Source organism: Mastigoproctus giganteus, chromosome 14 (assembly GCF_048544385.1).
Source record: "Mastigoproctus giganteus isolate SK-2022 chromosome 14, ASM4854438v1, whole genome shotgun sequence".
In the NCBI taxonomy this organism is placed as follows: domain Eukaryota; kingdom Metazoa; phylum Arthropoda; class Arachnida; order Uropygi; family Thelyphonidae; genus Mastigoproctus; species Mastigoproctus giganteus.
In genome coordinates, this window is record NC_143588.1 from 114,335,121 (window position 1) to 114,359,465 (window position 24,345).

Here is a 24,345-nt window from a genome sequence, read left to right on the forward strand (position 1 = left end):
CAGACCGTCTGCACTGCTCAGAAAACTTCATATCTGCCTGCACAATTACCCCCAGGGTCCTTTTTGTTCTTCACCACTGTCAGTATAGTATCACAGAGTTGATACATTACTCTGGGGTCACTGCTTCCCATATGTAGTACTTTACATTTGTCAATGTTAAACTTCATTTGCCACCTCTCAGCCCATCTGCTCAACTTTTCTAGATCCTGTTGCAGCAGCATACTGTCATTAGTGTCCTTAACAACCCTGCCAATCGTATTGTCTGCAAACTTGGACATTAAGCTTGATATACCATCGTCTATATCATTTATAAATACAGAAAACAACAATGGACCCAACACTGAACCCTGAGGGACTCCACTAATAACATTAGTCCACGATGAGCAGTGTCCATTGATTACCACTCTCTGTCTTCTCCCACTCAACCATCCCTTTATCCATAGCAGCAATTTGCCCCCAATGCCAGACTGCTCCAATTTGTTCAGCAGTCTTCCTTTTTCTAACAGGGATAAGGAGGTGATTATTCCCTTGTATAAGGAAATGGTCAGGCCACACCTTGAGTAATGTATACAGGTCTGGAGGCCTCATTTCAAGAAGGATGTAGAGCTGCTGGAACGAGTACAGAGAAGGGCAACAAGATTAGTGAATGGAACAAAGGGTTGCTCTTACGAAGAAAGGCTTAAGTTTTGCAAATTACAGTGTCTGGAGACTAGGCACCGACGAGGTGATCTGACAGAGGTGTATAAAGCCTAGAATGGTTTGAGCATGCTCAATGCCAATGGGATTCTTCCTCTTGCTCAGAATAATCACCTGAGAGGGCATAAATTCAGACTGAGGAAAGACAGATGCAGGATAGATGTGCAAAAATTTGCCTCTAGCCAGCGGGTAGTTGGTTGGTGGAACAGACTTCCATTCCTTGTTGTGGAAGTTGATAACCTAAATAAATTTAAGGCTCAGCTGGACAGGTATTTCAAACGAACTGAGGGATGAAGTGGAACTACTTTTTTTTTTTTTTTTTGGCTGATGCTGCATAAGCTTGCTTTCTTGCATCATATGCCTCTATTAATGCTAAAGCTAATGTGCAACAGTATCAAAAGCCTTTCTAAGATCCAAATAGCATTAGCATTAATAGTGGCATATGATGCAAGAAAGCAAGCTTATATAGCATCAGCAAAAAAAAAAGAAAAAAAAATTCCCATTTTACCTATCCAGTCAATCCAAAATTTTGTCCACTTCTTCCTTGAATCTATTTAAGCCATCAATTTCCACAGTGACAATGGAAGTTTGTTCCAACAATCAACAACTTGCTGGCTAAAAACAAATTTACACACATCAATTCTGCAAGTCTTTCCTCAATTTTAATCTATGTCCCCCCTCAACCGCAACCTGAGTAAGAGGAAGAACACCATCAGCACTGAGCTCGCTCAAAGCATTCACACTTATACACCTCAATCAGATCGCCTCGCAAGAGCCCAGTCTCCAGAAGCTGCACTGTATAACATAAGCCCTTCTTGGCAAGAGCACCCCCCCCCCATTCACCTCACCAATCTCATCACCCCTCTCCGCTCCCACTCCAGCAGCTCCACATCCCTCCAAAAAATGAGGCCCCCAGATCTGTATGCAGTACTCAAGGTGTGACCTGACCACACCTTGCGTTATATAAGGGGATACTTATCCCTGCTGTCAAAGTTCCTGTATATCATTGACAAGACTTGAGCTCTCTGGCAGCCCGTCTGCACTGCTCTGAAAACCCCACATCCTACTGCACAACCACTCCCAGGTCTCTTTCACTCTCCACCACCCCGAGCACAGCACCGCACAGCTGGTACGCTACTCTGGGGTTACCTCTATCCATGTGCAGAACCTTGCATTTGTTAATGTTAAACTGCATACCAATGTTAAACTTCCAACTCTTAGTCCATCTGCTCAACATCTCAAGACTATGCTGGAGCAGCACACCATCATCGCTGTCATCAACAACACTGCCAGCCTTTGTACCATGGGCGCCTTCGTAGCCAGGTGGGAAGGAGCAGCAGTGCGTAACACGCGCTTCTTGATTAGGCCAGGGTCCAAACCCGTCACCACCAAATACAGAGGATGCGGAAAGGTCAGGGAATGACCACAGCATATCCCCGGAGCAATACGACCTTAGTTGCTAATGCTCCTAAAAACCTAATAACAAATAACAAACCTTTGTACCATCTGCAAACTTGGACATTAAGCCTGATATACCTTCATCAGTGTCATTGATAAATATAGAAAACAACAATGGTCCCAACACCGAACCATGAGGGACTCAACTAATAATTTTAGTCCACAAAAAATAGTGTCTGTTCATTACTACTCTCTGTCTTCTCCCACTCATGCAGCCCTTTATACATAGCAGCAACTGCCCTTAATGCCATACTGTCCCAATTTGTACAGCAGTCCCCTATGTGCAACAGCATCAAAAGCATTCCTGAAATCCAAATAAAGGTAGGTCCCAATTTACTCTGCGGTTACGTTCCACCTCCTCAGGTTCGTTAGCTGAAGTAGCATATATTGAGGAAGAATTATAATGTATTTAAATGAGATAGGTTCCTTCACTATGAAAATTGAACCATAAGAGTTAATAGAATTACTTAACAACTGCAGGTCAATGTTAATAAAAAGCCGTGAGATAGGGTTGAATTTGAAAGTGTCTGCAATTCTGCCTAGAAACGATAGGAGGGCATATATGATGAGAGCCTTGTCGATCAATTCCTCCCTGGAGAGATTGTGGAAGGCTCAAGGTGCAGAATTTTTCTGAGCCTGGTCTATGCTTGTTAACAAGAAAAACTGCTTCTACAGGGATGGGATACACTTAAATAGAAAGGGTGTTTGTTTGTTTGTTTGTTATTTGGTTTTTAGGAGAATTAGCAACTAAGGCCATATTGCTCCGGGGATATGCGGTGGTCATTCCATGACCTTTCTGCATCCTCCGTATTTGGTGGTCACGGGCTCGAACCCCGGTCTAATCAAGAAGCGTGTGCTACGCACTGCTGCTCCTGCCCACCTGGCTACGGAGGCGCCTAGAAAGGGTGCAAGAATATTTGCTGATGCTATCAAAGCAGTGAGAGGTGGGTCAGAAAACTGCTAGCATGGAGGGGACACATGGACTATGAGATTAACAGTAGCTGCTGTCAGAGATGAAAGTGATTCTTGCACTGCTTCTGTTGGAATGAGCAGCAGCCTGGAAAATAAGGTGCAGGGGATTTCAGAGACTGCTGGGAGTCATTGCAGAACAAGAAAATACATGGGCTGTATTAGGGTAGCTAAGGATAGGAACTTTTTTTTTTTATTTTTTGGTAGTTGTTGGCGCATCAGCTTCTGTGGCCATAATGCACCTCCCAAGGTTTTTGCAGTACTTTGATCCAAGCCCTAGGCGGGAATCGAACCCGCGACCTTTGGGTTGCCAGGCAGGCACTTTACCCACCCGGCTAGCCCGGCCGGCTCTAAGGATAGGAACAGGTGCATGTATACTTGCGTGTACACCAATGCTAGTAGATTGGTAAATAAATTTGACGAATTTGATGATATCAAAGTTATTCCCTGCATCCAGTTCCTTTGTGAATACATCATAGTATTCAATCAAATTAGTCAGACAAGAATTTCAATTAAAAAAACCATGCTGTGTCCGAGCTATAAATGAAGTCTTGTCTAGATGATCCTGCAATACTTCTTTAACCACAGCCTCCATTATTTTCCCTGGAACAGAAGTTAAACTCACAGGTCTGTAATTACCTGTGTCTCCCTTTGATCCTCCTTTGTGATTGGGGTCACATTTGCACATCTCCAGTCCACGGGTACTTCCCCTGAGTCCAGGGAAGCTCTCATAATTATGGCTAAGGGTTTGCTTACTTCCTTTGCCGCCTCCTTTAATATAACTGGATAGATTCCATCCACCCCAGGTGCCTTTCTTGTGTTTATCTTCAACAATTTCTCCTCCACTTTACTCTCAGTTATTACAAGATTATCTAGCTTACTGCCAGAGTTGAATACACCTCTGGCATTTCCCTCCCTGAATAACTGCTCATGTGTGAATATCGATGCAAAATATTCATTTAGTTTGTTAGCTACCTGAGCAGGATCATCAACAGTTGAACCATCGATATCAAGTGGACCAATCTGATTCATCCCCTTCCTTCTAGAGTTTACATAAGTAAAGAATTCTTTGCTGTTTTTCTTTGCATCCTTTGCCAAAGATTTCTCGCAATCTGCCTTCGCCTGCCTAACCTCCTTTGTAACTTGGTTACAGACCAGCTTATATCTATCATAGGCTCCTGTGTCACATGTTAATTTATATGTATCCCATGCATTTTTCTTCTCTGTCACATGTCTAATTAGTTCATCTGACATCCATTTAGGCCTAAATCTTGAACAATATTTCTTTGTTGGTATGAAGAGCCTAGTAGCTTCCAAGATTAATTCTTTGAATGCTTCCCATTTTGAAATTGCTGTTGGTAACATCATCAGTTGGTTCCACTGAATTGAATTTAAATACTGTCTCAGACAACCGTAGTTACCTTTACGAAAACAAAAACCCTTCCCTTTACCCTTGATGGTAGTTACCTCTTTGAGTACACTGTGATCACTGCCACCTAGTGGTTCCTTTATCTGCAGATTCTTGATGCATGAAGAATCACTACTGATAATCAAATCAAGAGTATTACTCCCTCTAGTTGCCTCCTGAACATGCTGCTGTAGAAAACAATCATCCAATAAATCCACAAAAGCCTTGCTAGTGTGTGAGTGACCAACCCACAAATTCCAGTCAATATCCGGGAAATTAAAATCCCTCATTATAAGACACTCTAATTTACTGGCCCACTCTATTTCTCTGCACAGTTGCTCATTACACTCATCAGATTCATTAGGCCTATAACACACACCTACTCTCATTTTTCCTTTCCCAGTGCTTATGTCACACCAAACAGACTCAACATTGCATTGTCCACCCACATCGACTGGATGCACTTCCTTAGATTTTATGTGTTTCTTAACTAACAGCATAACCCCTCCTTCCTTCCTGTCCTGTCTATCCTTTCTGTACACATTGTACTCCCCAAATTCCAGTTCTGCACTGCTTATGTCTGTGTGACACCATGTCTCTGATATCCGAACAATATCTGCCTTTGATGTCTTAACAAGCACGTCAAGCTCATCGAATTTATTAACTATACTCCTAGCATTGGTGTACATGCAAGTATACATGCACCTGTTTCTACACTTAGTACCCTAACACAGCCCATGTATTTACTTGTTCCCCTATGACTCCCAGCAGTCCTGGAAATTCCCATTGCCTTGCTTTCCAGGCTGCTGCTCAACTGCATTTCAATAGAAGTAGTGCAAGAATCACTTTTACCTCAGCCAGCGGCTACTGTTAATCTATTAGTCCGTGTATCCCCCCAAGCTAGCAGTTTTCCGACCCACCTAACTCTGCCTCAATAGCATCAGCAAATATTCTTGCACCTTTTCTCTTTAAGTGTATCCCATCCCTGTAGAAGCAGTCTATCCTGTTAACAAGCACAGACCAGGCTGAGAAAAATTCTACCCCTTGAGCGTTGCACAATCTCTCCAGGGCCGAATTGTTCAACAAGGCTCTCATCATATACTCCCTCCTATCATGTCTGGGCAGAATTGCAGACACTTTCAATTTCAACCCTAACTCATGGCTTTTTTTCAGCATTGTCTTGTACTTGTTAAGTAATTCTGCCGGTCTTCTACTCTTAATATCATTAGTGCCAATGTGTACAACAATATCACCCTTTGTGCCCTTAAAGGATAATATCTGCCCTACAACGTCATCAACCTTTGCCCCTGGCAAACATATCCTGGTCCTGTTCTATCTATCCTTTTTGCACAATATGTTACCCATTTCCCTGACAATAAAGTCACCAACAACAACTAGTTCCTTTGGGACCAGAACATTCTGCCTTGGCGGTTGCTGCTGTGTTGCGTGATGTTCAAGTGCAAGCTCTGGCATTGATGTGGGCAGCTGAGAGCTTGATGGGCCCCTCAATTTAAATACTTCGAGGGCATCCACCCTGTCCTTCAAACTCTCATATAAGCCCATAACAATGCCGAGTTGGCGCCTGATTTCCTCGCACTCCTTACATCGCGCACACACAAAGACATTCTCCTTGGCAATATCATGTCCTGTTCCTGATTGCTCCACAAACATCAAACAAGCAGTGCATTTTAATAGACTGTGATTCAGAGGACAAACATCCCCCCCCCCTCAATTCTCCCCTGAGCCACAGTGCTTGTTGTTTGTTTGTTTGGTTTTTTTTTTTAGGAGCATTAGCAACTAAGGCCATATTGCTCCGGGGATATGCGGTGGTCATTCCCTGACCTTTCCGCATCCTCCGTATTTGGTGGTGACGGGTTGAGCCACAGTGCTTCCACTAGTTTGAGCCTTTTGCTTTGCTGCTCTGAGTCATGATTTCTATTCAAGTTCAATAAAATTCCAATACAAAATATAACCTTAAATCTATATCCCAATGCAGTTATAAGACTATATATATGTATTTCGGTATTGAATATTATCTCCGAGTTACGTTATATGACTTTCTTATCCCCTGTCAAATTATATGTATTAATTTATAATTTTACATTTGTAATAACTAGGTCGCTATATTTATTTAGTTAAAAAAGTACAATTCAATTGACAATGAAATTTAATAAGATTAATAAATTTTACTGATTAATTGATACTACTATACTCGCTATCTAGTTTTCCATTAAACCTAACGCTATCTAGTTTTCCATTAAACCTTATGCTAGCACATGTATGCTAGCACATGTATAATGGCGGCAAGTTATGAACGGTTAATCTACGAACACGAGGTATTATTTACTTTCCAAATCATGCTATCTAAATTCAAAATAAACCATGGAGCTTGACTAAGCCTATAAGCTACTTATGGAAAATAATTTAGTCTACCAATTAGGTCAATAAAGCGGCTAAGTATAATTAAAAACTTTTCGTTTGCGGGAACTGCAAAACCTGTCCACATGTGGATTTGATACCCTTACCGATACTAAGTAATAACCTACAAAATCTCTATCTAAATTCAATTTAAACTAAAGTATTGTTACTAGGAATATAAAGCAACTCCAAAAAAATAAATTAGTATGCCAATTTAAGTCAATAAAAAAGCAAAAACTTCTCTATTTGCTGGAGCCGTAAAAACTTCGCCTGTTCACATGTACTCTCGCACCCAGTCTGCAGTCTTATTTTTTATGCTCACCGAGTGCATGGGACGGGTTACTCATTTAGATGTCATTTGAAATGTGATATTTAACAGGATTCCTTTTTTTTTTTGCCTGGAGCCACCTATCACTGGAGAAAATCATGAAATTCATGTAACCAAATACCTTTGGTTACTCATCTTACAAAAAACAGATAACAACAGCAAGGATATAGTTATGAATTGGTGTGACTCTGTGTGTGTGTGCGTGCTTCTTGTGTGTGTGTGTGTGTGTGTGTGTGTGTGTGTGTGTGTGTGTGTGTGTGTGTGTGTGTGTGTGTGTGTGTGTGTGTGTGTGTGTGTGCGTGTGTGTGTGTGTGTGTGTGTGTGTGTGTGAGAGAGTGAGAGTGAGAGAGAGAGAGAGAGAAATGTGAAAATTACCTCAAATAACTTCCAGTGAGACTGACTGCATAGATGAAAATGGTGAACTAGCAGTGGAAAGTGACAAGTTAAAAACTTTTGCAGGAAGTATCACAGAGTAATGGAGAGGAAGTTTTTTTTTATTTTTTTCACCAAACAAACTAAGGTTATAATGCAGCCTAGTATAGTTGCCTGTTTTGCTGGACAAAAAATCTTAAGTGTCTGGGAGGGGGGGGGGGGGGAGTTATGTGCAAACCCTGCCCGAGACTGACTAATTCTCTCACAAAATTCCTTCCACCTCAATACACTTCAAACCCTGGCTTTTCTTTATGACGTGGAATGCCACTAATTGTAACCACTGTGTTACCCATATAGATCATAGCACTGGGTGATAGATACCACAGTGGACATGACAGGCAAGCATACAGTTTACTGAATGCTTGTCATGAGGTCCATCAAACCAAAAAAATAAAATTATCATTATATTTAAGAATCATTCATTTCATTCTGATTATTAAACGAGGTTACATTTATTTCTCCATTATCTTGTTGTTTCACAAACTGAAGAATGAAATTGCTAAGTGAAGACTGACAATTGTTTATAAGTGAGAAATTTAATGCAAATCCATATTGTCTGTATATTCCCACTTTAAAAATAATATATAAATGAATTTAATCAGCTTCACAAAGCAACAATTATGTATCCAAGTAGGAAGTGCATTTTTTCAGGTGTTGCAAAGAGAGGCAATTCAAAATGCTTCCCTAGGAAATTACCTAGAAAATTTCCATTGCACCAAACCTTCAATGATTGCTGAAAATAAACAGTCATTAACACTTATATGGCCTTCCTGCAATTACTTAAGAAAATTCAATGCAGAAATTCATTAAAGAAACAAATTTCCAAACATACAGTATACCACACAACCAATAGCTGAAAGAGCTTGTGCAAAAAATACTAGTCTACTCCCCACAAATTTATATATTCATAACTGAAAATGCTAATAAAGTTTTTAAATAACTTCATAAAGCAAAAAGCAGCAATAAGTAGCAATTAATATTATAGTAATTTCTACTTAATGCTACAATCCTGATTCTTTCTTAAGGTGCATGCTGTAGAAATAATTTATGAAAAATTTTACATTGGTAGCTATACTAGTTCTTTGTGATAATACATGTCAATAAGTCCTGTCCATTACATTTTTAACTTATTGTACCACAGCTTGAGAGGTATGTCAACTAGTTTGAAAATCGCTGCTACAGTGGATGTCAAAGAATCTGACTTCCTTGATGACAAATTAACTGCAAGGACATTAAGTGGCACCATATATATGATTCATGCTAACTAAATTGCATAAAGCCAAATAAATTCAATTGTATTTATATTTCACTATATCACAAGATATAATTAAAATGTAAGGATAACAAGCACATAATGGAACCTAGTATAATTTTCAAGGCAGGTTTCTATACATACCTGAGATTTTTCAAGTACTGGAGAATGACCAGGAGTTAGATTCACATGTTTTCTGCGAAGTGAACCATGCTGGGTTGCTAAAACACATACAAAAAAAAAAAAAAAAAAAGAAAGTGGCACCAGTAAGTATTTAGCATAAAATTGTTTAGTATGCAGACCTCTTCCAGAGGTCTGCCTTTGTTTCAGTGGGCAGTGTCTACCACATGGACATTGCCCACCCATTAAAAGTTTTATCGATACCAATTTATGATACACTTTTTACACTTTTTTTTAAAATGTGTATTTTTACACTAATATCTGATATAGGACACCAAAAATTTGACAGTAGAATCCACCCAAATAGCAAGTTTGCAATGTATATAAATACATTGGATGGTAATAAAAGAGAAATATCTGGCTGCACACAAAAATCAGCCATGTTGGAGAAAGGCAATAACAGAATCACAAAACTGCCCATTATTCTGCAGTAGGAACTTTGTTTTGATGTGTAAAGAACTTTTCAACAAGTATAATTTGCTCAGTGTACTCATGATACAATGTTTCATAGGAATTGGAAAGAAACGCTGAATAAGAATTACATTTATCATGTGATGTAAGTGAAAACTTGATATTTAATTTTAATAATAAAGATAAACATGGTTATGTCTTCAAGACTATTATAGAAAAATGAACATCAAATATACTACAAATTAATGCTACAATTAAGGTTATAATTGACAAAGTGTGATTCTGCTTCCTGAATACCAAGATACCCTAATAATCAAAATAAAATCATAAAACAAAGGAATTTAGAATTAAATTCTTTCCACATAAGTTTATTAATATCAGATTTAAAAAAAAAATAGTTTACAAACTGGTATAAAGTGAAAGAATGCCTACTTTTTTACTGAATGAATATGCAATTCAGGAAACTAAAAGGGTGAAACTTAAATGTTTTGAAGCAAGTATATAATGTATATGCATTTGAATCTGTGATTATATAGCATCAGCTATATAATCACAGATTCTTTCTGATTATTATTAGATTTATAATCTAATAATAATCAGAAAGCAATATCATCAGCATCAGCCAAAAAAAAAAAAAAAAAATCCCTTCTCATTTCACCCATACACTCACTCCAAATGTTTATCTAGTTCTGCCTTGAATCTATTTAAGCTATCAACTTCTACAATGACAGACCGAAGTTTATTCCAGCAATCAACCACCCGCCGGCTAAAGGCAAATTTTTGCACATCTATCCTACAACTGTCTTTCCTCAATTTGAATTTATGTCCTCTCAGGCAATTATTCTGAGCAAGAGGAAGGATCCCATCAGCATTGAACATGCTTAAACCATTCTAGGTTTTATACACCTCAATCAGATCACCTTGTAAGTGACTAGTCTCCAGACACTGTAATTTGCAAAACTTGAGCCTTTCTTCATAAGAGCAACCCTCTATTCCATTCACTAATCTTGTTGCCCTTCTCTGTACTCGTTCCAGCAGCTCTACATCCTTCTTAAAATTAGGCCTCTAGACCTGTATACAGTACTCCAGGTGTGGTCTGACCATTGCCTTATGCAAGGGGATAATTACCTCCTTATCCCTGCTGGAAAAATTCCTGTATATCATTGACAAGACACAATGAGCTACTCTTGCAGACCGTCTGCACTGCTCAGAAAACTTCATATCTGACTGCACGATTATCCCCAGGTCCTTTTCATTCTCTACCACTGGCAGTGTAGTCTCACACAGTTGATACATTACTCTGGGGTTACTGCTTCCCATATGCAGTATTTTACATCTATCACTGCAGCCTTGTCTAGATGATCTTGCAGTGCTTCTTTAACCAGTGCCTCCATTAATTTCCCTGGAATGGAAGCTAACCGACAGATCTGTAATTACTTGTGTCGCCCTTTGATCCTCCTTTGTGAATTGGAGTCACATTTGCACATCTCCAGTCTATGGGTACCTCCCCCATTTCCAAGGAAGCTCTTATAATTATGGCTAAGGGTTTGCTTACTTCCTTTGCTGCCTCCTTTAATATGAATGGATAGATCCCATCCATGAGATGGGATCTATCCAGTTATATTTTTCTTCAACTTATGTTTATCTTCAACAATTTCTCCTCCACTTTGCTTTCAGTTATTACAAAATCATCTAGCTCACTGCTAGAGTTTAATTCACCTCTGGAATTCCCCTCCAGGAATAACTCCTTATGTGTTCGTGTAGATGCAAAATATTCATTTAGTTTGTTAGCGACCTGAGCAGGATCATCAACAGTTGAATTATTGACATCAAGTGGACCAATCTGATTCATCTCCTTCCTTCTAGAGTTTACATAAGTAAAGAACTCTTTGCTGTTTTTCTTTGCCAAGGATTTCTTGTAATCTGCCTTGGACTGCCTAACCTCCTTTTTGACTTGGTTCCAGACCAGCTTATATCTATCATAGGGTTTCGTGTCATATGTTAATTTATATGTGCCCCATGCATTTTTCTTCTCTGCCACATGTCTCATTAGTTCATCTGACATCCATTTAGGCCTAAATCTTGAACTATATTTCTTAGTTGGTATGAAAAGCTTTCAAGATTAATTCTTTGAATGCTTCCCATTTTGAATTTGCTGTTGGTAACATCATCAGTTGGGCCCACTGTATAGAATTTAAATACTGTCTCAGACCACCCTAGTCACCTTTACGAAAGCAAAAACCCTTCCCTTTACCCCTGAAGGTAGTTACCTCTTTGAGTAAATTCCACTCCTGCACACTGTGATGACTGTCATGTAGTGGTTCCTTTATCTGCAGATTTTTAATGCATGAAAAATCACTACTGATAATTAGATCAAGAGTATTACTTCCTCCAGTTGCTTCCAAAAAATGCTGCTGTAGAAAACAAGCATCCAATAAATCCACAAAGCCACATTTCAAGATTTAGCTCATACATTGCCACAAAAAAGAAGAGCCTATTTTTAGCTGTTATGCTGGTATACTGGATGCAATAAAATATTTACAATAAAGTGTAAACTACCGTTCCGGCTACAGTAGTCATACAGAGTCTAAATGAAAAGTTATTTTATTAATCTGTAGCATAAAGAGTAATTCAAAAACAGCTATGGTCATTAAGTACTGATATAATGACATTCATGCCAGATGCAAGACAGCTGGCCTCATGATATAAAATATAGTGAATGAGAGGTATAGACAATTTCAAGAAGTAATTTTTTAATACTTAACCCTTTTGATGCAAAGTTCAGAAGTCAAGTGAAAATTTTGTTGTATTCAGTGCAAAATTAATGATATTCTCAAAAAATGTAAAACTTCACTACAATGTTAGATAATTATTCTTGTTTTCAGAAAACAACTATAAGAAGCAATCAGTACTGCCTCCAACAAATGGGAGAGGTAACTAGAATGTAAAAAGCAAGTGAAATATATAAAAATATCTATTTTAGTGACAATACTATGAATTTTTGCATTTCATCAGTATTATGTTGACTTTTACCCATTTCAATGAATGTTTTAGAACTGGAGAAGTATAGCCATAAAATAATCAGGTTGTTCAGGAAGTATTTGCTCATTTTTATGCATCTAAATGCTGCCCACTTGTTTTAAATTTTTTTTTGGCATCTACTCCAACCGGGCGTGCACACACTGCTCCACTATGCTTGCCAGCATGCACATTTTTATTTTCACTGGTATTTCATTAGGTGGAAAAGTAACATATTTTAGAAATGGAACTGAGAATACAAATACACAGTGAAAAAGTTAATATAAACGAAAGGGTATCATTGTGAGTTTTAATCAATTTGGTATGGAAGCCAAAATCTGAAACCAGTATTGCTAAAGTTCAATATTCCTTTAATAAACCAATGTTCATAATAACTTAGATATACTCTACTTGAAATTATTACTTTCTTTATAATATTAGAACTCTAGATAGTTTATGTTTTTATAAGAAGCTAATTCATTAAATCGTTCAAGCATTAACAAATATTTGAAACTTATATTCAACTCTTTATGTGATTGATGAAAGGTAATTTTGATTAGTTTATATTTTTATATTATATTTGTTGTAATAATTGTTATTCAATATTGTATTACAGAATTAACGTAAAGAGTGGATTAATGCTAACTGTAAAAAAAATTATAAAATAAAATTATAAAATTATATATATAATTTTGAAATAAATACCAATGCTTGAATATATTTAAAATATTTTAAATTATTATTATTATTATATCATATTTGGTTCATAAAACATTTTTATATTTTCTTAAAGATAATTGTATTGACTAAGGGAAAGTCTTGCCTGACCAATTTGATTGGATACTATGATGTGGTCACAAAGAAACTGGATGCAGGGAATAACTTTGATATTATATATTTGGTTCTTAGAAAGGCTTTTGATACTGTTGCACACGGAAGACTGCTGCACAAATTGGAGCAGTGTGGCATTGGAGGCAAATTGCTGCTATGGATAAAGGGATGGTTGAGTGGGAGAAGATAGAGAGTGGTAATCAATGGACACTGCTCATCATAGACTAATGTTATTAGTGGAGTCCCTCAGGGTTCAGTATTGGGTCCATTGTTGTTTTCTGTATTTATAAATTATATAGATGATGGTATATCAAGCTTAATGTCCAAGTTTGCAGACAATATGGTTGGCACGGTTGTTAAGGACACTAGTGACAGTACGCTGCTGCAACAGGATCTAGAAAAGTTGAGCAGATGGGCTGAGAGGTGGCAAATGAAGTTTAACATTGACAAATGTAAAGTACTAAGTATGGGAAGCAGTGACCCAAGAGTAACATATCAAATCTGTGATACTACACTGACAGTGGTAGAGAACAAACAAAAAAAAAAAAAAAAAAAAATTCTTTTTATAATAAATGAATAGGTGCATTATAGCCAAAGAAGCTTATGCGCCACGAAACCCCCATATCAACAACAACAACAACAAAAACAACAACAAAAGAACCCTGGGGGTAATTGTGCAGGCAGATATGAAGTTTTCTGAGCAATGCAGACAGTCTGCAAGAGTAGCTCATGGTGTCTTGTCAATGATATACAAGAATTTTTCTAGCAGGGATAGGGAGGTGATTATCCCCTTGTATAAGGCAATGGTCAGGCCACACATTGAGTACTCTATACAAGTCTGGAGGCCTCATTTTAAGAAGGATGTAGAGCTGTTGGAACGAGTGGAGAGAAGGGCAACAAGATTAGTGAATGGAACAAAGGGTTGCTCTTACGAAGAAAGGCTTAAGTTTTGCAAATTACAGTGTCTGGAGACTAGGCACCTGTGAGGTGATCTGACTGAGGTGTATAAAGCCTTGAATGGTTTGAGCATGCTCAATGCTGATGGGATTCTTCCTCTTGCTCAGAATAATCACCTGAGAGGGCATAAATTCTAAGTGAGGAAAGACAGATGTAGGAGAGATGTGCGGAAGTTTGCCTTTAGTCAGCGGGTAGTTGGTTGGTGGAACAGATTTCCATCCTTTGTTGTGGAAGTTGATAACCTAAAATTTAAGGCTGAGCTGGACAGGTATTTGGAATGAATGGAGGAATGAAATGGGAGCGTTTTTTTTTTTTTTTTGGCTGATGCTGCATAAGCTTGCTTTCTTGCATCATATGCCTCTACTAATGCTAAATTCGGACACATTTTTTCACCAAAAATTTGTCTCCATTTGTTAAAACACTCTTATTCAACAGATACAATTCACATAAAATATACCAACTGAAGATTCAACCCTGTTCATGAAATTTACTAAAAAGGGATATTTTGCAAAGTACAGGTAGTTCTCGACTTTACGAGTTAATTCGTTACTAGTGTGCGCTCTTAAAGCGGGAATTTATTTCCCATAGACATAAGGTTACATAAAGGAGTTACGTTCTCAACAATGAAATTTGTTAGCTAATTAGTTTATGTTTAAACAATGACTGATTTATCGAAAGAAGTGAAAATGTAGCCTGTAAAATCAAGCAAATTATAATCACAGAGAAATTATTTATGACTTACAAATGTTAAAGAATGTTTATTCTTCATCATCATCATCATCATCATCCACTAAATGCACACTCGTTGATCATTCATTATTGGCTCGGCACTCGTTGGTTTGTTGCACAAGGAGTCATCTTAGCATTAGCATAGGCATATGATGCAAGAAAGCAAGCTTATGCAGCATCAGCCAAAAAAAACAAAAAAACTTCCAGTTCACCCATCTGTTCGTTCGAAATACCTGTCCAGCTGAGCCTCGAATTTATTTAGGCTATCAACTTCCACAACAAGGGATGGAAGTCTGTTCCACCAACCAACTACCCGCTGGCTAAAGGCAAATTTCCCCACATCTATCCTACATCTGTCTTTCCTCAATTGAATTTATGCCCTCTCAGGTGATTATTCTGAGCAAGAGGAAGAATCCCATTAGCATTGAGCATGCTCAAACCATTCAAGGCTTTATACACCTCTATCAGATCACCTCGCCGGTGCCTAGTCTCCAGACACTGTAATTTGCAAACCTTAAGCCTTTCTCCGTAAGAGCAACCCTTTGTTCCATTCACTAATCTTGTTGCCCTTCTCTGTACTCGTTCCAGCAGCTCTACATCCTTCTTGAAATGAGACCTCCAGACCTGTATACAGTACTCAATGTGTGGCCTGACCATTGCCTTATACAAGAGAATAATCACCTCCTTATCCCTGCTAGAAAAATTCCTGTATGTCATTGACAAGACATCATGAGCTACTCTTGCAGCCCATCTGCACTGCTCAGAGAACTTCATATCTGCCTGCACAATTACCCCCCAGGTCCTTTTCATTCTCTACCACTGTCAGTGTAGTACCACAGAGTTGATACGATGCTCTGGGGTTGCTGTTTCCCATATGTAGTACTTTACATTTGTCAATGTTAAACTTCATTTGCCACCTCTCAGCCCATTTGCTCAACCTTTCCAGATCCTGTTGCAGCAGCATAGCATCAGTAGTGTCCTTAACAACCCTGCCAACCTTTGTATCTTCTGCAAACTTGGACATTAATCTTGATATACCATCATCGATATTATTTATAAATACACAAATCAATAATGGACACAACACTGAACCCTGAGGGACTCCACTAATAACATTAGTCCACGATGAGCAGTATTCATTGATTACCACTCTGTCTTCTCCCCCTCAACCACTCCTTTATCCATAGCAGCAATGCCACACTGCTCCAATTTGTGCAGCAGTCTTCCATGTGCAACAGTATCAAAAGCCTTTCTAAGATCCAAGTATATAATATCAAAGTTATTCCCTGCATCCAGCTCTTTTGTGACTGCATCATAGTATCCAATCAAATTGGTCAGGCAAGACTTCCCCTTAACAAAACCATGCTGTGTCCGAGCTATAACTGAAGTCTTGTCTAGATGATCCTGCAGTGCTTCTTTAACCAGTGCCTCCATTAATTTTCCTGGAACAGAAGTTAAACTCACAGGTCTATAATTACTTGTATCAGCCTTTGATCCTCCTTTGTGAATTGGGGTCACATTTGCACATATCCAGTCTATGGGTACCTCCCCTGAGTCCAAGGAAGCTCTCATAATTATGGCTAAGGGTTTGCTTACTTCCTTTGCTGCCTCCTTTAATATAACTGGATAGATCCCATCCACCCCAGGTGCCTTTCTTGTGTTTTATCTTCAACAATTTCTCCTCCACTTTACTCTCAGTTATTACAAGATTATCTAGCTTACTGCCAGAGTTGAATACACCTCTGGCATTCCCCCCACTATAACTCCTCATGTGTGAATGTCGATGCAAAATATTCATTTAGTTTGTTAGCTACCTGAGCAGGATCATCAACAGTTGACCCATCAATATCAAGTGGACCAATCTGATTCATCTCCTTCCTTCTAGAGTTTACATAAGTAAAGAACTCTTTGCTGTTTTTCTTTGCATCCTTTGCCAAAGATTTCTCATAATCTGCCTTTGCCTGCCTAACCTCCTTTGTGACTTGGTTACAGACCAGCTTATATTTATCATAGGCTTCTGTGTCACGTGTTAATTAGTATGTATCCCATGCATTTTTCTTTTCTGCCATGTGTCTCATTATTTCATCTGACATCCATCCGTCTTTTTCAGAAATGTTTTGAAGAGGCATTTGTTTCCAAGATAATCTTCTCTTTTAATTAAAAATTTCATGATTGCATGCATAAGCATTTTTTAATGGCACACACAAATTGCAACTAACACGATTTGCATGGAGTAACATGTTTATGAAACTTAAAAAAAGGAATGAAGATAAGATTCTGAAAATTTATGTTTTTTATACGACTGAAGATTTCAGTAAAGGGAAAACACATTTCACCATAATAACTTAAAAAACCACACAATTCCAGCTATCGGTATTTTCACAAATTCAAGAAGATCGAGTTTACTACCCGTTTATAATTGCTTGTAGTAACAGAAAAGCCCAATAAACTGGAAAGTGCAAATTGTTTTTACTGTTTTATGGTTGTGACCTCCAGAAATGTGCTTTAGAAAAATATCACAAAAATGTTTAAAATTAATTCTTATAACAGAACATATGATAATGATGAAAGTGTAGTGCATTTTAATGATTTGAATTTGTAACTAATACAATTTACAAACCACGCTCACAACCTTTTATATGGTCTTAAGGTCATGCTCGTGACGTTAAAAATGACATTTTAGAGTGATAAATAGCTTAGCTATACAGCAAAAATTTCAACTTCCAAGATCTTAAAACGAATTATTAAAAAAAATGTGTTATTGGGTTCATTATTATATTTTAACGATACGATGGTGTCTCTGGAACTGATTAATATCGTAAAGAGGGGTACACTGTATTGTATAGCTATGAAAGTGGCTTGGAATGCGGTATTTATGAATGTTTAACATTCATTTTTTGCAATTAATGTTCAAATTTTCGATTTTGTTGATAGTTGATATTTGGTGGAAAAAAAAACTCGTAAAACGTGAACTGCCTGTATATACATTACTCGTATAAAGTAATAAGTAAAGCTGAACACAATTATAAGCATTAAATATTTTAAAAATATACACAATAATCTCTTAAGCACCATACTTGAATAGATTAAAAGATATTATCATAAAATCTTTAGTAAAAACAAGTTAATCAAGAAATCTAAAAATGTGTCATCATAAATGTAAAAAAAAAATTTTACTTGCTACATATGACGTGATAAATATTAAAAGTAAATTTCTATATGTTAATATAAAAACTATTGTAATATAAAGTAATTAATTCAAAAGTAGCTTCACAATTTGTAAGTCTATAAACTTTGCATATTTTGAATTTAGTAAACATTCAAGCACTGAATTAAAGCTATGAGATCGAAATTTTTATTGATGATTATAATAACTAAATATAACTATCATCAGCCACACTAACACATGTCAGTTGCTACTGATCATGTAATGTGTAGCCTATCACTATTAATTGCCTCATGTGGACTTACTTATTTTCCAGACTGCCTTATTAGTTAAAATTTAACATTCAGATATTATACAACACAAATGGTGTTACTCCTTGATTTAATGGAGACTATATCAATATAAACAACATCTTAAAAACCTAAAGTCAGCAAGATTCCTTTCCAAAATCTGATGATGAGATTAAAAAAGGGTTTGTATGCAATGTAAAAATAATTTTTATTGAATTTCCAGTTTCCAAGTAAGTTTTTGAAGCTCTCCTAATAATTTGTTTTATTTTAATTTCTATGGTTGATTTTTTTTAATCGTATGATGTGAGCAATACATGAAGGAACCAGTTTTTTTCTGCTTCCTTCATGTATTGCGGTCATGAGGTCCAACCGGAGAGTATGGCACCATCATAATATCCAAGCCCAAGGTGGGATTCGAACCCACAACCTTTGGGTTGCTAGGCAGGCACTTTACCCACCCGGATAGCCCGGTCGGCTCTATGGTTGATAATTTAATTATAAAAGTTTTACATTTTATATATTTTAAATTACTTGTAATTTTCTATATATTTAGAAATATTTAAACATTCAGTTTTTGGTAAGTGTATAGGATGGGTACAAACTATTACAGAAGGAGCAAATTATGAGAAAAAAATACTGTAGTTGGTATGTAAGCAATGAAAAGATTTTTGATAAAATAAAAATGCTGAATTAACGGCAAGTTTTTTTTTACAATATAAAACTTTATTCTACCAAAGCAGCTAATTGATGTTATCTGCCAAAGTCAGTGTTAGAGTTCTTATATACATTACAGATTTTTCATAGGTTCATATAAACATCAACCAAACAATGAAACAACAATAATATGTGATGTAGCAGTAGTATTACTGACAGGATTAAATATTGAAAAGTTGACTAAATTTTTTCAAACAATGAAAGTCTTTTATAAGTTTCTATAAGTGAGCTTTTTTAATTCTAAATAAGAATCCCAAAATAATTTAAATGATGTTGTTGTTATTCGGTTTTTAGGAGCATTAGCAACTAAGGCCATATTGCTCCGGGGATATGCGGTGGTCATTCCCTGACCTTTCCGCATCCTCCGTATTTGGTGGTGATGGGCTCGAACCCCGGTATAATCAAGAAGCGTGTGACACGCACTGCTGCTCCTGCCCACCTGGCTACGGAGGCGCCAATTTAAACGATATAATTAATATAAATGGAATGACCCTTTATTATTATGGGATGTTCTATTTTTGGACAAATAAAGAAAAAAACATGGGTGGATGATACAATAAGGATTGATGAAGAGCTAGCAGAGTAACAGATTTTAACATATATGTTTCAATTTTAAAAAAATTAAAAAAAACAAACAAAAAACTTCCAACTTACAAGATAATTGACTAGGCTTGCTCTGCTGAAATGATGATGGAGGCTCACAATATATTTCATCTTCATCATCATCCAGATATCTAGTGTCATCTAAGTACTCTTGAGATGATGAATCTTGGTGGCTCATTGCTTCATCATCTGCAAAGTCATCATCTTCATCTCGATGGCCATCAGATTCATCATCACTCTGTGACAGAGAATCCAAATCATCTCCTATAAAGTCACCAAATCTGTAACCTGGAAAATATTCACACATGTTCAATGAAATCATGCTCTCACTGAAAAACTTTTTTGTGGAAGTAAGTAAAAAATAAAATTTTTAGTGTAAAAAAATTCATATACATATTTTAAAAATGTTCAAAAACTAATATTTAAAATAGATGAGTGCAATCAGAATTAAACATTTATGTTTAATTCTGATTGTGTAAGTGTACTAACAAGTTTCTTTCAATGAGACAAAAAAAAAGACAAAAAAGCTATAAAAATATAAAAATGATAATTATTATATTAACTTAGCAAAATAAATTATGGCTTTCTCAGAGCGAATTGTAACAGGTTTAATAAATATACATAGAAACATACAAAGCTTTCGGTTGGTTAGACAACCTTCTTCAGTTGAAACAAAAACAGAAGGTTGTCTAACCAACCGAAAGCTTTGTATGTTTCTATGTATATTTATTAAACCTGTTACAATTCGCTCTGAGAAAGCCGTAATTTATTTTACTAAGTAGGAATCCGGATAGGCCTTTTTAACCATATTATATTAATATACAGGTAGTTCCCAACTTTACGAGTTAATTCATTCCTAGCGTGTGCTCGTAAAGTGAAAACTCATGAAGCGGGAATTTATTTCCCATAGACATAATGTTAAAAATAGGGGTTATGTTATCAATGATGAAATTAGTTAGCTAATTAATTTATGTTTAAACAATGATTGATTTATCCAAAGAAATGAAAATGTAGCCTGTAAAATCAAGCAAATTATAATAATAAAGAAATTATTTATGACTTACAAATGTTAAAGAATGTTTATTCTTCATCATCATCGACTAAATGTTTACTCATTGATCACTCATTATTGGCTCGGCACTCGTTGGTTTGTTGCACAATGAGTTGTCTCCTTCAGAAATGTTTCAAGAGACTGTTGTTATTTGGTTTTTAGGACCATTAGCAACTAAGGCCATATTGCTCCGGGGATATGCGGTGTTCATTCCCTGACCTTTCCGCATCCTCCGTATTTGATGGTCATGGGCTCGAACCCTGGTCTAATCAAGAAGTGTGTTTTACGCACTGCTGCTCCTGCCCACCTGGCTATGGAGGCACCATTTCAAGAGGCGTTTGTTTCCAAGATAATCTTCTCTTTTATTTATAAATTTCGTGATTGCATATGCATAAGCATTTTTTAATGGCACACACAAATTGCAACTAACATGATTTGCGTGGAGTAACAAGCTTACGAAGCTTAAAAAAAAAAGAATGAAGAGAAGATTCTGAAAATTTATTTATGTTTTTTATATGATTGAAGATTTCAGTAAAGGGGAAACACATTTCACCATAATAATGTAAAAAACCACACAATTCCAGCTATCGGTATTTTCGCAAATGCAAAGCATTGAGTTTACTACCTGTTTATTTGTGTGCTCATGCAAATAAATGGGTTGCACTAACAGAAAAGCCCAATAAACTGGAAAGTGCAAATTGTTTTTATTGTTTTATGGTTGTGACCTCCAGAAATGTGTTTTAGAAAAATATCGCATTAAAGGCTTTTAAAATTGATTCTTATAATGGAACATATGATAACAATGAAAGTGTAATGCATTTTAATGATTTGAATTGGTAACTAATACAATTTACAAACCACACTCGTGACCTTAAAAATGACATTTTAGAGAGAAAAATAGCTTAGTTATACAGCAAAAATTTCAACTTCCAAGGTCTTGAAACGAATTACCAAAAAACAATGTGTTATTGGGTTCACATTACGATATTTTCACGATACGATGGTATCTCTGGAACTGTTATTGTTGTTGTTATTTAGTTTTTAGGAGCATTAGCAACTAAGGCCATATTGCTCCGGGGATATGCGATAGTCATTCCCTGACCGCATCCTCCGTATTTGGTGGTCACGGGCTCGAACCCCAGTCTAATCAAGAAGGGTGTGCTACACACTGCTGCTCCTGCCCACCTGGCTACGGAGGTGCCTTCTCTCTCTCTCTCTCTCTCTCTCTCGAACTGATTAATGTCGTAAAGCAGGGTACACTCTATTGTATAGCTATGCATGTGGTTTGGAATGCGGATTCATCAATGTTTAACATTAATTTTTTGCAATTAATGTTCATATTTTCGATTTTGTTGATACTTTGATACTTGGAAAAAAAAAAAACTCATAACCCGGGAACTCATAAAGGGGGAACTGCCTGTACTATAATATATTGTAATGAATAAACTATTCATTAAATAATGAAAAAAAAAAAAAAAAAAAAAGGTATTCATTCAAGTACTCAATAATATGAACTTTATACTATTCATCCAGTAGTAGATTAGCCATTTGGGAAAGTCTTGCAGGTAACACTCTCAAATTCTTCTATTAAATAGCATGAGCATGCAGTCAATGGAAGCTCGACAAACCTTTATTTTAAAGTAGAATAGGCAAGGATTGGCATTCTACCTCAAAACAAATATGTTTTATTGTCATATTTCAATTGAGTTATATTAAACATAACTCAGAAGGTACTAAAAATTCAACACAATAAAAGTTCTGAAATTATTAAGTAAAAGTACCATATGTTTTCAGATAATGACAGTAAAAAATAAAGGTGGTAGATGACTTTCATCAACCGGTGAAATACCACCACTTTGCTTATTGGAGGCTTGAAGTGGTGAAACCCATGTTTAGTTTCTAGAGCAAAGTTTCCGGCATCCCCCTTCCCCCATACTTCTCCTTCAACCCACGCACAGTACTAAGTACCATAGGTTTTGATACCTTTCGCGTTTGGGGTTTTTCATAAAAAAAAAAAAAAAAAAATTGGATTATAACAACCATATTAAAACAAAAGATTATTAATATAATATACAGTCATTAATCCATTCCTGAAGGACGGATGAATACTGAATCGGATGAATGCAGAATCAATTTTTTCCATAGGAATTAACTAAAATTGGAATAATCCATTCCCAGCTCCGAATCTGATACATAAATAAATAAAAATTTAACCAGAACTTTACCTTTACCTTTACTGAGGAGTGATGATAGCAGAAGCTGAAGAAGAGGAAAGGAATTATGTATTGTTTAGAAGGTGATTCACCTCCCATTAAAACATCAGGTACTGTAATTCCAATTTTGGTGATCGATATCTTTTTTGCCCCTTTCCCAACGATTCACTAGCACTCAATTTAGCAAAGAACTTGTCCAATGTTGTCTTTTTTTTTTAAATTTTCCGAAAGTAGCCAATCATATTATCATTGAATGAATTATATATTTTGATTAACTACAGCAATGTTTGGGTGCCACTTCTCGACCATACAGTAACTACTGGTGGTGAGTGAAAGTGGCATCACTCACTGTCAAATGAGATTTCAGCACTCAAGGTTATTAAGGACAAGGATTTTAATTTCAAGAAAGAGGTTTGTTGTGGGCTAAGGAACCATCTGGACACTATTATCAGGTGAGATGAAATATATCAGGGATAACACAGTTAATCATGGGGAACTTTCAAGGCATTCATCATCAAAGCCACAAATTCATTCATTCCATTTAGGACAGATGAAAAGGAAGCAGTAGAAGACAACTATAGGATTGTTAACCAAGTTAGGAAAGTGAATCTTAAGTATGATAAAGCACTAGCTAAGAGAAACAAATATGGGTGACAAGGAATTTTATTTGTATATAAATAGAAAGGGAAAAAATATAAAACTAGACAAGACTATTACACAATGAAAATGATACAATCATAGATAATCCAGATGATGTTCTTGGTGGAATGCACAGATAGTTTGTATTAATCTTCACAGTAGAAAGTCACTTTCTGGATGGAGGGAGACTGGGCACTATAGGACTAGTAAAAAACTACTGAGACTGAAAGGCCCTGGATACCAATAGTGTTTATTTGGTCCATTTATGGAGGATGCAAAGGGAATGAGTCACACCATTAGAGTCAATCATGAAGTCATCTCTGAATTCAGGATAATCTACCCCTCTTTGCATCGGAAAGGTGTCAATGTTCAATTCAATGTTCAATGTTCAATTCAATTCATAAATAGGTAATAATAGACCAGTCAGTTTGACTTTACTGGTGGGAAAAGTCATGGAGCCTATGGTCAAAGGAGCTATCTTGAGAGCTATAATATCCTAAACAAGTCACAATATAGCTTTATAAAGGCCTAATAAATTATTATGACATAACACAACAGCTCAAGTTGGATGCAAGAAACAAT

General features: G+C 36.6%; 1 protein-coding gene across 1 annotated transcript in view; it reads right to left on the reverse strand.

The window, feature by feature from the left end:
- Nucleotides 1-24,345, reverse strand: part of LOC150075586 (rho GTPase-activating protein 39-like) — a 210,758-nt gene that overhangs the window by 41,339 nt on the left and 145,074 nt on the right. The window contains exons 8-9 of the mRNA XM_090389097.1: nt 19,912-20,148; nt 9,106-9,182 (exon numbers count right to left, since the gene is read on the reverse strand). Of these exons, the coding sequence (XP_090245223.1) occupies nt 9,106-9,182; nt 19,912-20,148 (314 nt within the window). The remainder of the gene's footprint in view (nt 1-9,105; nt 9,183-19,911; nt 20,149-24,345) is intronic.